The 16,324-nt window shown below is 38.6% G+C and overlaps 1 protein-coding gene across 8 annotated transcripts in view; it reads right to left on the reverse strand.

The window, feature by feature from the left end:
• Strbp (spermatid perinuclear RNA binding protein) overlaps nt 1-16,324 on the reverse strand; it is a 105,868-nt gene that overhangs the window by 65,371 nt on the left and 24,173 nt on the right. For 3 of the 8 annotated variants that reach the window (XM_090330599.1, XM_090330605.1, XM_090330598.1), the window contains exons 1-2: nt 8,043-8,124; nt 1,832-2,052 (exon numbers count right to left, since the gene is read on the reverse strand). In XM_090330599.1, the coding sequence (XP_090186725.1) occupies nt 1,832-2,052; nt 8,043-8,045 (224 nt within the window). In that variant the 5' untranslated portion in view covers nt 8,046-8,124. Of the gene's footprint in view, nt 1-1,831; nt 2,053-8,042; nt 8,213-16,150; nt 16,264-16,324 lie in introns of those variants that run through there. The other 5 variants (XM_090330604.1, XM_090330600.1, XM_090330602.1 and 2 more) reach the window with 3 other exon arrangements.

Genomic DNA, 16,324 nt, shown 5'->3' on the forward strand with positions numbered 1-16,324 from the left:
TTCCTGCCCAGGTTGGCCTTGAACCAGGATCCTCAAATCTCAGCTCCCTGGGTAGCTAGAATTACAGGCATGAGCCACTGATGCCTAGGCTAGACAACTTGTATTTTTGTAAAGCCCAAACTAATGAAATAAACACTTCAAAATAATTTTTAAAAAAAGAGATACTATGCTTTGAAATGACATAAAGGGCAAATTTAGAGGGGCACACTAGTAATCCTATCTACTTAGGAGGTTAAGATCGAAGGATGTAGGATTGAAGCCAGCAAAAAGCCAAAAATGGAGGTGTAGTTCAAGTGACAAAAAGCCAGCGTCTGGCAAAAAGGCTAAATGAGAGCTGGAGGGCTGAGTCCAAGCCCCAATACCAGCCAAAAATAAAAAAACAAATTTGTGCATATATAAGTTTATGTATATGTATATACATGGGCTACAATTTATTTTTAATTTGAAAAAAGCAACATAAACACAGATGAAAGTAAAATCTGAATCTGGAAAAGTGGTATAGGAACTAGAATATATACAGAATATTACAAATATAATCACATAACAACAGTAATAATATGAAGCTCAAGTTAGATAATCTCATTTTTAAACTATATGAGAAACATGAGAAAATATATGAGAAAAATCAAATCCCAAGAATCTACAAACTGATGATAGATACAATCTGCCAACTATCTATACAATGTGCAACTACCCATAGACAGTGAACAAAGTAAAGCAATTATGCTCTTCAGCAACCAACTTTCATCATCTTTCAGCTAAAATAAATAATATACCCTCTTTGAATAAGATTTATCAATAGCTTCCCACATTATCATCCTGATGTAGACTTGAAAGATGGAGAGAAAAATTTTATAATCTCCATCTTCCATTTAGAAAATTTTTATAAAGCCATGTTTCTAAATCTATTAATATGATATAATCAAATGAACTTTATCTTTCCAAATAAGTTATATACTTAACTATAGTGGCATTGTTCAAAGCAATAACTTTAAGCTTTTAGCATCAACTCATGGTGGGCCTATAGTCCACCCTAACTACTATTGCTACAACATATACAACTCTACACCACTGCAGGGGCTGGCCTCCCATTAGACATGCTTTCATTTTACAATGTACATTTATGACATGTAAGACACTATGCTATATCCTTCTTCTAACACTAGGATTTTAAAATGTCTAACACAAACAGTATTTTAGAAATTTCCCCTATTGCCAGGCATGGTAGGTCACACCTATAATCCTAGCTACTCAAGAGGCTGAGATCTAAGGATCACAGTTCAAAGCTAGCCCGGACATTAAAGAGACTCTTATTTCCAATTAACCTCTAAAAAAACGGGAAGTGGGGCTGTGGCTCCAGGGGTAGGGCGGTAGCCTTGAGTGAAGAGATCGAGGACAACGCCTAGGCCCAGAGTTCAAGCCCCATGACCCACAAAAAAAAAAAAAAAAGAAAGAAATTTCCCCTATTTATTTCAGAATTTAAGAGGCTGAACCAACACAGCAAAAAGATAGCAACTCTTAACCTTCAAGGACTTGCTACTTTCTGAAAAGGGAACATAATCTTTTTTTGGGGGGGGAAGGGGTCATAATCTTTTGTTCTAATCATTATTCCTTCTTGCTTTCTTTCAGATTTAACTCAGAAAAACTCCATCTAACATCCACTTCCTAGGTTATACTCAGATATAAAGAACAGCAAACATCACAACCTTAATCCAGGGCACCCTCCAGACTTTTTTTTTCCCTTGGCATTAGGGTTCGAGCTCAAGACCTAGAGCCCTTAAGCTTTTCTGTCTACTACAGCAAAGCATCTTAAAGGCCACTCCACACTCACTTGGAATAGTTTTCTATAGCCTCGTCTTTCTTCACTTCTGTCTCGCCCTCTGTTTTTGTGCCTTTGTTTGTTTCATCCAGCCAATCTGAGACATGTTTAAGAGCACATTCAACGGTAGACACCATATTCTGAACAGCTTCAAGTTCCTCCGGAGATGGATAAATTGTTGAATGTTTCACCATAACATGGCGATCATCATTGGCAAAAGATCTAATAGATCTCTGTCAGGAGGAAAAAGAAAACAATTACAAAAACAATGTTACCTGAAAAAAGAGAACTTACATTTTTGTTTGTTTTTCTGCTACTCATGGAGCTTGAACTCATAGCCTAGGCACTGTCCTTGGGCTTTCTCAAGGCTAGCGCTCTACCACTTGAGCCACAGCACCATTTCCAGCTTTTTCTATGCATGTGGTACTGAAGAATCAAACCTGTTTTTTGTGCATGCTAGGCAAGCACTCTATCACTAGACCAACCTCCACTCCGGGCCCTGAGAACTTACATTTAAGTCAATTCAGAATTGTCAACCATTATGAAACAACAAAGGTTCAGATGAGAAAAAGTTACTCATGAGAGAGAGTAAAACTGTTTTATTGACCTCCACCACCAGAAAAGTAGAGGTCTTCACTCCTTGTTTGGGGAGGGTTCTCCTAGGTCACCCTCGGCATTGCCCACACATTATCTTTCAGTTGAACCTATGCTTTTTGTGACTATGCTTTCCTCCAAAAGGTCATCCAGATCATATAACATCTGCAAGAAATATACTTTCGAGCATCAAAAGAATTTGAAGAAATGTAAAATGGTGATTCCTAATAGCCCATCATCACATTCCCTTCAAACTTGCTGAAGACTCATCTCTCAAATAATTGATATGGCTCACGCCTATAATCCTAGCTACTCAGGAGGCTGAGATCTGAGGATCAAAGTTCAAAGCCAGCCTGGGCACAAAAGGACCTAAGACTCTTATTTCCAATTAACCTCTAGAAAAAGAGGAAGTGAGGCTGTGGCTACTGTGGCTCACTAGCCTTGAGCTTACGAGCTTGGAGACAACACCCAGGCCCAGGGCTAGGGTGGTATAACCTTGAGCTGAAGATCTCAGGGACAATTCAAGCCCCAAGACCCACCCAAAACAAAAAAAAAAAAATTATGAGGAAATATAATAATAATATAATAATATAAAATACAAAGCTATATATGAAATATTATTTAATACTTGACATTCAACCTTTGGTGAATGGTTTTAGCTTTTTATATTAGCAAGAGAAATTCCAAATTCCAGAATGGGGTAAATATAAATTTCAAAACAAACCTATTTTTAATGTTGCTCACATATACTACATTCTCAATCAAATTCTCCTACAAGCTGAGTTAATTAAATATAAACTTTTTTTGTTAAGGTGATGAGATGGAACTCAGGGTCTAGAAGTGTTCTACCCCTCACCAACATTCCCAGCCAAATAAAAACCATTTCAAAGGTTACCTAAAATAAAATTAATAAGCATTTCAATATTCTTCAAAGATTGAAGACTAGAACCAGTACACTAAAATTATAAAATTAAGCCAGGTGCTGGTGGCTCATGCCTATAATCCCAGCCACACAGGAGGCTAGCATCTGAGGATCAAGGTTCAAAGCCCATCCTGAGCATTTCAAAGCTGAGAGACTCTTTAATTAAGAGACTCTAATTATCAGAAAACAGGAAGTAGGGCTGTGGCTCTAGGGTAGGACTGTAGCCTTGAGCTGAAGAACTCAGGGACAACGTCCAGGCCCAGAATTCAAGCTCCATGATCCACGAAAAAAAAACACTCAAAAAGCCAGAAGTGGTGCTCTGGCTAAAGTGGTAGAACATTATTCTTAAGCATGAAGAAGCTGAAGCACAGCACCCAGCAGTTCAAGCCCCAAGATTGGCAAAAAAATAAAATTGGGCACTAGAGGCTCATGCCAAAACTCTACTCAGGAGGCTGAAACCTGAGACAGTTTGAAGCCAAATTAAGCAGTTCCTGAGACGGTAACCTCCAACCAACCAAGAAAAAGCTGAATAGAAATTGTGACTTAAGTGGGAAAGCACTAGCCTTGATCAAAAAAGGTCTGGAAGAGCACCCAGACCCTGAGTTCAAGCCCTAGAAACTGACACTAAAATAAATGAACACACCTATTCAATGGAGTACTGTTCACCCATAAAGAATGAAATCACATAATCTGGAAAAGGAAAATGGATGGAGCTAGAGATTATCCTATAAGTAAAATAAAGCAGGTTATATATGCATAGTAGAACATGCCAGCAACGCAAGAGCTGGAAATGGAAGAATCATAGGCCAACTTAGGCAAATCTTAGCAAAATCCTCCATCTCAAAAACAAGCCACTCAAGGTGGCTTATGTTTGTAATCCTAGCTATGTCAGGACCAAAGGTAGTAGGATGAGGGTCTGAGGTCTGAGGTGTGCAAAGACAGACCCTATTTGAAAAAATAGTAGAGCACTTACCTAGCAAGTGCTAGGCCCCAAATTCAAACCCCAAACCAGAAAAACTAGACTCAGAAAAGCTGGCACAGTGGCTCATGCCTGTAATCCTAGCTACTCAGGAAGCTAAAATCTGAGGATCAAGGTTCAAAGTCAGCCTGAGCAGAAAAGGACCTGAGACTCTTATTTCCAATTAACCTCTAGAAAACAGGAAGTGGGGCTTGGCTCAAGGGTAGAGAGTAACCTTGAACTAAAGAGCTCAAAGACAGCGCCCAGGCCGAGTTCAAGTTCTAAGACCTACGAAAGGAAAGAAAGGAAAGAAAAGAAAGGAAAGGAAAGGAAAGGAAAGGAAAGGAAAGGAAAGGAAAGGAAAGGAAAGGAAAGGAAAGGAAAGGAAAGGAAAGGAGGAAGGAAGGAAGGAAGGAAGGAAGGAAGGAAGGAAGGAAGGAAGGAAGGAAGGAAGGAAGGAAGGAAGGAAGGAAAGTATTGCATGTTTTTCCCCCTCATATGTGGAATCTACATCTTAAAAAAAAGGTGGGGGGGGAAGTGGCGCTCTGGCTCAAATGATAGAGCACTAGCCTTGAGCTGAAGATCTCAGGGGCATTGCACAGGCACAGAGTTCAAGCCCCATGACCAACAAAAAAACAAGGGGGGGGGGGAGTTTGGCCTAGTGGGAGAGTGCTTGCCTAGCATGCATGAAGTTCCAGGTTAGTTTCCTTGGTACCACATACATAGAAAAAAGCCAGCAGTGGTGCTGAGGCTCAAGTGGTAGAGCTCTAGCCTTGAGAAAGTCCAAGGACAATGCTCAGGTAGCCCAGGGCTGACAAAAAAAAAAAAAAAAAAAAAAAAAAAAAAAGGCCAGATGCTGGTGGCTCACACCTGTAATCCTAACTACTCAGGAGGCTGAGATCTAAGGATCACAGTTCAAAGCCAGCCTGGGCAGGAAAGTCTGTGAGACTCTTATCTTCAATTAACTACCCATAACCCCGGAAGTGGCGCTGTGGCTCAAGTGGAAGAGCACTAGCCTTGAACTGAAGAGCTCAGGAACAGCACCCAGGTCCAGAGATCAAGCCCCATGACCGACAAAAAAAAAAAAAGAAAAGGAAAGGAAATATACATCAACATAAAAGGGGAACTATTTGTAGTAGGAGGGGAAAGACAGAAGATACAGAAGAATACGGTCAAAATATGCTTATATGAAAAAGAAAACTCATATGAAAATGGGTCTTGTGAAAATGAAAATGGCATGAGACTCATGTAAAAGATTTCAAGAAGCGTTATGCTTATAAACTGACATGTTGGATTAAAATACCCTTCGTGCAATTCTAAGAATCAAATAAGTGAACATGATCAAAGTACATTATATATATGTATACAAATATTAACATGAAATCCTTTTCTATACAATGTATGCTAATAAAAATTTTAATAAATATCAGACTTGTTAAATACCATATTCCATATTTTGTGGGGGGAAAAGGGAGTCCCATTTACAGTGCCTTTTTTAAACCTTTTTCATCTACACTCAGGGACAAAAAAATAAAATAAAATCATACAATATCCCCCAAAACCAAATACTAGGGGGAAAATTTAGCACATTTTACCAATTTATACTAGGTAGCAAAAAGAATAGCCTCACTGACCTACAAATAAATTTAAATTCGAACTATCCACAAAAAGCAAGGCTTCCTTGATATTCAGGTTCAGTATCCCTAATAAACCCAACACTAGACTCAACTATATAAAAAGCGAATGGCAGGGAACCAGTGGCTCTCTGATAATTCTAGTATCTAGTACCTAGTAGCCTATAATCCTAGCTATTCAGAAGCTGAGATCTAAGGGTAGCAATTCAAAGCCAGTCAAGGAAGAAAAGTCCATGCGACTCTTATTTCAAATAAACTATTCAGAAAGAGCCAGAAGTGGCACTGTGGCTCAAGTGGTACTGTGCTGGCCTTGAACACAAAGAGGCTCAGGGACAATGCCCAAGCCCTGAGTTCAAGCCCCAGGACCACATCCCAAAGGTGAGGAACATGAGCCAAGCACTAGTGGCTCAAACCTGTAACCCTAGCTACTTAAGAGACTGAGATCTGAGGATTCTAATTCAAAGCCAGTACAGGAAGAAAAGTCCATGAGACTCTCATCTCCAATAAACTACCGAATAAGCCACAAGTGAAGCCATGGCTCAAATGGTAGAGCCCTAGCCTTGAACAAAAGAAGCTCAGGAATAGCACCCAGATCCTGAATTCAAATACCAGGAGAGGGAGAGAGGGAGAAAGGGAGAGGGAGAGAGGAAAAGTGAGAGAGGGAGAGGAGGTGAGGGGGGATAGGGGGAGAGGGGGAAGGAGGGAGGAAGAAGGAAGGAAGGAAGGAGGGAGGGAGGGAGGGAGAGAGGGGGGAGAGCGAGCGCTCAAGAAGTTCAGGAATAGCACCCAGATCCTGAATTCAAGTAGCAGGATAGGCACAAAGAGAGAGAGAGAGAGAGAGACAGAGACAGAGACAGAGACAGAGAGACAGACAGACACACACACACACACACACAGAGGATATTAGAAGTAACTTTTTCTTTAATTTTTTTTAATCAGGCTTGATCTCATGCTTGCTAGGTAAGTGCTATACCACTTACACTTGAAATAAGACCCCAGTCATTCCTGCTTTAGTTATTTGGGGGATAGAGTCTTATGCTTCCTGCCCAAGTAGGATGGCAGGCTTGTGCTACCATGCACTGTTGGTTAACATGACATCTTGTTAACCTTTTGCTCTGTGTTTTGCTAGTTATTTTGGTCTCAAACCATAATCCTCCCCATCTCTGCCTCTTGAGTAGCTAGGATTAAGCACTGTCCTTGGACTTTCTCAAGGCTAGAGCTCTACCACTTGAGCCTCAGCACCACTTCTGGTTTTTTTCTATGTATGTGGTACCAAGGAATCGAAACCGGGTCTTTGTGAATGCTAGGCAAGCACTCTACCTCTAGGCCAAACTCCTGGCCCAAATCTTTCTATTTTTTGAGGTGGAAAAAAAAAAAACCCTGCAGCTTGAAGTTTAGATAAAAAAAAATAATAATGCTGCAAGACTATCATCAGAAACAAAACAAAAAAACACCAGACTGCTTTTTTTGTTGTTCTTTTTTTGTCATGTGTCTTGAACTCAGGACCTGAGCAGCAGTGTTCGTGAGCTTTTTTCCTCAAGACTAGTGCTCTAAAGCAGTGCCACTTCTGGTTTTCTAGTGGTTAACTGGAGATAAGAGTCTCTCGGACTTTCCTGCCTGGGCTGGCTTTGAACTGGGATTCTCCTGAGTAGCTAGGATTACAGGCATGAGCCCCCAGCATTCAGCTTTGCTTTTAAGTAGTAGGTCACTATATAGCCTAGGTGGCCTCACTCATTATCCCACTTCTGTTTCTCCAGTACTGGGGTTATAGTTACATGCCAACATTAGCATGGTCTTTATTTGATTTCATCTTTGATTCCCTACAGCCAAAACCACTGGGGTTTTTTTGTTTGTTTTAGGCCAGTCCTGGGGCTTGAACTCAGGATAACTCAGGATCTGGGCACTGTCCCAGAGTCATACTGCCACTTCCAACTTTTTCTGTTTTTATGTGGCACTGAGGAATCAAACCCAGGGCTTCAGACACGCTCTACCATTAATCCACATTGTCAGCCCCTGAAACCAATGCTGCCCTTAGTATTTAACATTTCCAGTTTTACATTATGAACTCTTTTGTAAGTAGGAAATTTTTTTTAAAAAATCAATATCATCACCTACCATGGTTTTCTGTAGTACTTTAGCTTCTTTTTCCTGTCCTTTCCTCTCTTTCTGGTCTTCTTCACTAGACACTGTTTTGTGTGACAGTATTTCCTCATAAGCCTGAGTCCCCTGATAGCTCAGTGTCAACTATAGCAAAGATGTTTGAAGACTTATACTCTGAAATACACCTGCAAGAGAAGAGGGAAAAAAATAGTTCAACTTATGTACAATGATGTAAAAAATATCTATCACAACTTTTTATCTAATTCCAAGGAAGTCATCATTCCAACAACTTCAGGGAACTTTTGGCCCTTCCTCTCTATGCATAAATTCCATTACTTATTTCATTTAATTCAGCTACCTTGGAATGACCTCTTAAAACTTTTTCTATTCTTCCAGAATTCACTGACAGTGTATTCCTCACAAAAATTTTACAATTTTAATAAAAAAATTCTCATCTCCAGTGCCCAGGCCCTGAGTTCAAGCCTCAGGACTGACAAAAACAAAAAAGGGAAGGTAAATAATTTATCCCTCCAACTGTTCATGCTGTGTGATGCTTCTTTTCCTCTCAGACTACACACATTTGATCCATCATCAAAATCCATTAATCTTTACCTTGTAAAGTCTACCAAAAATCTGACCAATCTTATCCTTCATTGTAATGCGCTGGTCTAAACTACCAATTTGATTCACTTTGAATCACACCAGGGATTCCAACTAGTTGTCTTCCTTTCCCACAAAGGGTTTGGGCTTTTTTTTTTTCCTTTTTTTCCCTCAATAATAGTATCCAAGATGTTTCAACTAGACCCTAAAACCTTTTAACAGCTTCTCAGCTCATAATTAATGTTATAACGCCCTAATAACCTGATTTCACTAACTTCTTGGATTCTTCCTCCTTCACTGTCCCCCTCAGTTACTGTGTCCCATCCATACTGGTATCTTTGCTAAATGAGGCTCCAATCCCAGAACCTCTACACTTGCTAGTTTATTGCTGTTCTTCACCTCCTTCCTTCACTTTACAAAATTGCTCAAATGTCATCTTATCCCAAGCTCATTCCTGATCATTGTATTTCAAATAGCAATATACACATACATACATATACATACAAGAAACTCATCCCTAAGTACATTTGCTCTATTATTCTCCAAAAGATTTATCACTGCTTTATTTTCTGTATGATACACCTAGAATAGAAACTGGTATAAAGGAGAAACCTGAATCCCTTAGCTGGGCACTAGTGGCCCATACCTTTAATCCTGAGACTGGAAATGTGGCTCAGTGGTAGAGTGCTTACCTAGCATGCATGAAGTCCTAGGTTGGACTCACTCACTCACACTCACACTCATACACACACACACACACACACACACACACACAGACAAAATAGTTTTCATACAGCACTGTAGTCAATGTCATTACTATCCTGAGAAGTAGTGAAAATAAAACATGTATCAATTTCTTTTATAATATGAAAAACAAATACATTAAATTATTTGTCTATAATCATACAAAGAGAGCAACTGACAGACATCCCAGGAACTACGGTCTCCAACAGCTTTTTAGTTTACATCACTGTCTCTCCACAAAGTGATCTTTAAAAACTCAACTTGGTATCTTATTAAACATGGAATAGCACCAGAACTATGCATACCATAGAGCAATTTATTTTCTTCTAAAAGGCTGTGATAGAGGTTATCAAACTATCTCTAGAATAAACAGATCTTGTAACAATTCTGACCAAAAGGAAAGGGCAATGCACCAAGAAATAGCTAAACGTTTGCATATTCTCTTGTCCTCCTACATCCACTGCAGCATACTTAACCCTAAAAGATAAACTGGCCCTTCTTGGTAAACAACCTTCAGGGTCTTTGAAGAGTATTGCCATTCTACAGACTAGATTATGGTAAAGAAAACATATATGGAGACAGAATGAACAAATATTTATTTTAATTAAGGAAGTTTGCAAAATGACCTAAGAACCTGAAATCTGGTTGCAAACTATCAGTAATGCTAAAAATTACAAGTTTAGGGGCTGGAAGTTTAGCCTCGTGGTAGCATGCACAAAGACCTGGGTTCCATTCCTCGGTACCACATACACAGAAAAAGCCAGAAGTGGGGCTGTGGCTCAAGTGGTAGGATTCTAGCCTTGAGAAAACCCAAAGACAGTGCACAGGCCCTGAGTTCAAGCCCAGGACTGGCCAAAAAAAAAAAATTACAAGTTTAAAACAAACAGAAGCCAGGGACCAGTGTCTCATGCCTATAATCCCAGGTATTCAGGAGAGATCTGAGAATCATGGCTCAAAGCCAGTCTAGGCACAAAAGTCTGTGAGACTCCAATTGACTATCAGAAAATCCAAAGTAGCATTATGGCTCAAAGTAGTAGAGTGCTAGCCTTGAAATGAAGAGCTCAGAGACAGTGCCCAAGCCCAAAGTTCAAACCCCACAACCAACCAACCAACCAAAAAAAAAAGTAATTCAAGTAATTTTGTTTTCACAAAAAACAGAGGGGGTTTTTGGCCTAGAAAAAAATCGATTCCTAAGTCTTACAACAATGTAAGAATACACAAAAGTAAGACAGAGAGGAGGAGGGGGAAATCCTCAATGATTTAATTTCTAAAGTTTTGCCAACATTCATTCTCTTACTTTTGGCACCAAAGCCAAAAGTAGGTCAGAAAACACAAGTAGCTTTTCAACACTTCATTATATTTGGCTCAAATGTAGACATTATAATTCAACCCTCTGACAAATTCCATTCAATCACAACATCAGTAGTACTAGTATGTGTGAGAGAAAAAAAAAAAACACACTGAAAAAACAGTGAGATAGGCTATACAATGTAACTACTGTAAAAGCAATAAAGGTCAGAAGATCTGTATTCTAGTTCCTTTCGCGCACACGTGTGTGTTGTGTGTGTGTGTGTATTTATGTACATGTATGAAGATGGTCAATTCTGATCAAAACTCAACCTTTGTGAATCTCATTTCTTCATTGATAAAGTAAAAGGACTACCTCTAAATTATCCTTTAGGTACTGTATGGTAAAACATGATTCTCAAATACACAAGTACTCAAGTCTACTTCATAAAGAACAGATAAAGTCTATGATTTTATAATCATATTTTATGTAAGTATAAAAAACATAATTAAAGAAGTTTGAACAAAAAAGTCACCATTTTGGAATTACATCTAGAATGTGAAATTGGATCCTGTGAGGTGCTCATTTATTTCAGAGATATGCACTGAAGTATTTTACATGTGGACTTACATGAAAATGTGAGATTTTCTTTAAAATTATTTAGCTGAGTACTCAGGGGAGTAAATACAAATTACACTGGCCATATAAGTGATAAGCACTTTTGGGGCTGGGAGTTTGGCCTAGTGGTGGAGTGCTTGCCTAGCATGCACGAAGACCCAGGTTTGATTCCTTGGTATCACATACATAGAAAAAAAGCCATATGTGGTGCTGAGGCTCAAGTGGTAGAGCTCTGGCCTTGAAAAAGTCTAAGGACAGTGCTCAGGCCCTGAGCTCAAGTCCAGGACTGGCAAAATAAATAAATAAAATAAAATAAGTTGATAAGCCCTTTAAATGAAGATAGGATTGCTCCTTATAGTTCACTGGAGTTATCTCAATTGTATGTTTGTACATTTGTAATGAAGATGTTTGAGCTAAGAGCACATAGCTTAGTAGAAGCACACAAATGAATACTGCACACGCACACGCGCACACACACACACACATACACAATCCCACATTTAATCTGTAGTGCAAAAAGGTAGGGAAGAATGAATTAAAAGGAAACCAATTTAGGTTCTTACCTAAACAATTAAGTCTTAAGTAATGCCAACTGAAATATTTTATATCACATACTTTTTTCAGGGTACAACATATCTATTTCAGAGAATCTATCATGTACAACTGCATAAAAGCGTGAATTATTTTTAAAAAACTAGAGAGCAATTTGATTAACAGAGTCAAAGATCTGAGTCTCTGCAACAAGACTGTTTCTGGTTGGGATGACTACAGAAATTGCAATACATAAACCCTATTCAATAAGATTGATAACATCGATGTCACTGTTCAGTGTTACTACTGCAATGCTTATCAAAAAGAGAAGATAATAAATTGAATGGCTTATGACTGATTCATTTTATTATGTACAAACTGAAGAACAATACTGAGTGAAAAAAGCTAATTGCAGAACATGTACAAAGTGATGCCTTTTATGTAAGTTTGAAAATCCATAAATATTCACATCATTTACTTATAAAAATATAGGTGCTAGGAACCAATGGCTCATACCTATAGTCTAAGCTCAGAAGGCTGAGATCTATGGATTACAGTTGAAAGCCAGCCTGGGCAGGAAAGTTCATGGGACTCTTATTTCCAATTAACTACCATAAAACTGGAAATGACGGTGGGGCTCAGGTGGTAGAGTTAGCCTTGAGCGTACAGGCCGAATTCAATTCAAGTGCCAGAGTTCAAGCAAAAGGACCGGCCAAAAAAAAAAAAAAAAAAAAAAGGAAAGAAAGAAAGAAAGAAATTACACACACATACACACACTTCTTTACTATTAAAAAAAAAAAACCATTAAAGGTAATAAAAAAATTCATCCAGGAGCAGTGGGTCACACCTGTAACCCTAGCTACTCAAGAGACTGAGATCTACAGATCAATGTTCAAAGCCAGCCTAGACACTAAAGACCATGAGACTCTCATCTCCACTAGAAAACCGGAAATAGGGCTGTAGCTCAAGGGGTACAGGGGTAGCCTTAGGCTGAAGAGCTCAGAGATGGCACCCAAGGCCCAGAATTCAAGCCCCACGACCCCCCCCACAAAAAAACATCAGCAAAGTAGTTTTCTTCTTTGTTTTTTTGACAGCTATGGGGGACCCAGCTCTGCTCCTGAACTTCTTCACTCAAGGCTAGTACTCCACCACTTTGAGCCACAAGAGTCACTTCTCGACTTTCTTGCTGACTGGCTTTGAATCACAATCCTCAGACTTCAGCTAGGATGACAGGTGTGAGCACTAGTGCCTGGTTCAAAGTAGTTATTTCTAAGTAAAGAAAGAACACATTAAGGATGGAATACATATATTGCATTTATCCTGGCTACTGTTTCCAGATAGAGGAGAAGAATATTCTAAAGCAAGTTTAGGAAAAGCTATGTGCAGTAAATAGTTTATAACATTCTGTTTTGTGCATGTACTTTAAACAATGTAACTTCAAAATATTTTAAAAATCTATGTCCTTGTATAAAATATTCACAAAGGAAACTTAGTCCTCTTTAGCAGGGAACTACTTGAACTTCTACCTTAGACTTCAGGTATTATTAACTATTGGATGTAAACTAAATGTTGATATTGATACAAGAAAGTTCTCTCATGTTAACTTGAGACATACTTCAAATTATCTAGGGAAGTAACCAAAGTCAGCCAACATATCAGAGAAGGAAAGTAGCTATTTCTCTAATGAAAACCATAAAGAACAACCGGAGGTAAAACTGTCCAGAAACAATCTAATTCTAAAAGTATCAAGTCCAGTAACATTTTCATTAGGACAGGTCTTATGGAAACCCAAAGATGTCTCCAAGTTCCTCTAAACTCAATTTTTTTAAGTTCTGACTCAATTTTAAATTTTGCAAAAATAAGGTAAACTTTAGGGTACATGTTTGCAAATTGTTTCTCAAACTGTCAAAAATAACTTTTTGTAACCTTGTGGGCCATAAGGTAAAAGCTGTTCCAGACAATTTACAAATAAACAGATGAAACTAAGTTACAAAACTAAATAAGTAGTGCTTTGTGAGGAGCTTGCTTGCTTGCTTGCTTGATTTATTTATTTATTTATTTGCTAGTCATGGGGCTTGAACACAGGGCCTGAGCACTGTCCTTAGGCTTTCTCTACCACTTGAGCCACTTCCTGCTTTTTCTATGTATGCAGTACCAAAGAATCGAACCCAGGTCTTCGTGCATGGTAGGCAAGCACTCTTGACCACTAGGTCAAACTCTCGGCTCTGTCATGAGCTTTTTTGTATGCATATTCTCATATTTGAACCTTACTTGAACTTGTATGATTAGTAGAGCAAGTAACAACCTCACTTCCAGTTGTTTAAAAAAAAAAAAAAAGCCAGAAGTGGTGCTATGGCTTAAGTGGTAGAGTTCTAGCCTTGAGAAAGCACAAGGACAGTGCTCAGTCCCTGAGTTCAAGCCCCAGGACTGGCAAAAAAAAAAAAAAAAAAAAAAAAATCCTCAAAGAAACAACAATCCAATTAACAAGTAGGCTAAAGACTTAAACAGAAACCTCTCCAAAGAAGAAAGAATGGCCAATAGAAGGCTGGGAATGTGGCCTAGTGGTAGAGTGCTTGCCTAACATGCACAAAGCCCTGGGTCAATTCCCTCACATACACAGAAAAAGCCATAAGTAGTGTTGTGGGAAGGTAAACTTATTCAACCACTCTGGAAAGCAGTGTGGAGGTTCCCCACAAGACCAAACATACAGCTTCTCTATGACCCAGCAATTTCACTCCTGGGCATTTTCCCAAATAAACACAAACCAGAGCACACTAACTAAAGCCACCAACATAACCAGCACTGTTTACTATAGCTAAGATATAGAATCAACCCAGATTCCCCTCAGTGGAGACAAATGGATCAAGAGAATGTGGTATATATACACAGTGGAATTCTATGCTTCCATCAGAAAGAATGACATTGGAAAAGACTTGGAAAAAATATTAAGGGAAGTAAGCCAGACCAAAAGAAACATAGGCTGCATGGTTGCCCCCGTTTGTAATCATTAGAATGTGCCTGTAAATCTACAATTAAACCAAGAGACAGTAAAAGACTAATAATTACACTTGGACATGATTAATAGCACTCTAAATATGCATACAGTGAGAACAAAGGAGGATATTCTTAGGAGAGGATAACAAGGGTTCAATAGCTATATGTTTATGATCATATACAATGATGTGTATCAAAATGAACTTCAAGAAATGGAAACAAAAGGGATTGGGGGGGGGGGTTGTTCCTTTGTTCATTTGGGGGCTTGAACTCAGGATATGGGCACTATCCCTGAGCTTCTTTTTGCTCAAGGTAGCACTCTATCGTTTTGAGACTCGGCATCTCTTCCAGCTTTTTCTATGTGGTACTGAGGAATCAAACCCAAGGCTTTGTGCATACTAGGGAAGCACTCTACCACTAAGCCACATATTCAGCCCCACCAGAGATTTTTTTTTTATTAAAGAATTTATTGACATTGATTTTTTACATCATATTTCAAATGACATGTTTAACAAACAAGTGTTCAAGAAGTGAATCTCTATATACAATCACTGGCACTTAGTTTTTAGAACATAATCAAAATTAGGCTAAGGGTTTGTGTATCATAGATACATATTAATTTATGAAATAAAACATATCTATAGAGTCATAGGTTTTTATGTCTATGTAGTTTTTATATTTCCAATACCATGTCCATAGTATTGCGTATGCAAATATTGAGTCCTAGCTCTTGTACTGTTTGGATCTAATAGCCACATATTAAGGATACCATGCACCTTCCCACAAGAGATTTTTTTATTGTACTGTTTGTGGTCCTCATACCTCCCCTTTCTTTCTTTTTCTTTCTCTTCCTCTCTCTCTCTCTCTCTCTCTTCTTGGTTCATTCCCTTTTGTCACTGTTTTTTTATTTCTGTACCCTTTGTCTTGTATAAAATTTTTATCTAATTTGTGTAGAGAAAGGGGAGGCACAGAAACCAAGGGACAAAGAAAGGCCAAACCAATTCAGTGGTGATACTCACTAGATGCTATGTTGGAAATGTACTATACAACTTGGGAGGGGAGAGATGACACTGTTAAAAAAATGTAATCATGGATGGGGGGAAGGAAAGTGGGAGAGAAAAACATAGGAAGGGGTAACAATGTTCAAGAAGTAATACACCTACTTCCTGTAACCTCTCTATACATCACCCCAGACAATAAAAAAATAAATAAGAACTACAATTAAAAAAAATATTCATTACCTGACTTACGTAACTGTTAACCCCTCTGTACATCACCTTTACACTTTTTTAACATGAAAGCTAGAAGACACAATGTCAAGACTTGACTGGAATATATACAAACTTACTGTTTGCTGGCTGGGTAACTGGTTGGCTATATCAATGTGTAAGTGAGTACTTTACTCTCACCTAATACTCTTGATTACCATATCCATAACTGTGTTCCAAGGGAGGTCTTGATCTGTAGAAGAAATCAGAGTGCTTAATATCAAGGACTTCCACATTTCTGGCTATAATGAAGT

Source organism: Megascapheus bottae, chromosome 3 (genome assembly GCF_031878675.1).
Source record: "Megascapheus bottae isolate mThoBot1 chromosome 3, mThoBot2.hap1, whole genome shotgun sequence".
NCBI classification, from domain to species: Eukaryota; Metazoa; Chordata; class Mammalia; order Rodentia; family Geomyidae; genus Megascapheus; species Megascapheus bottae.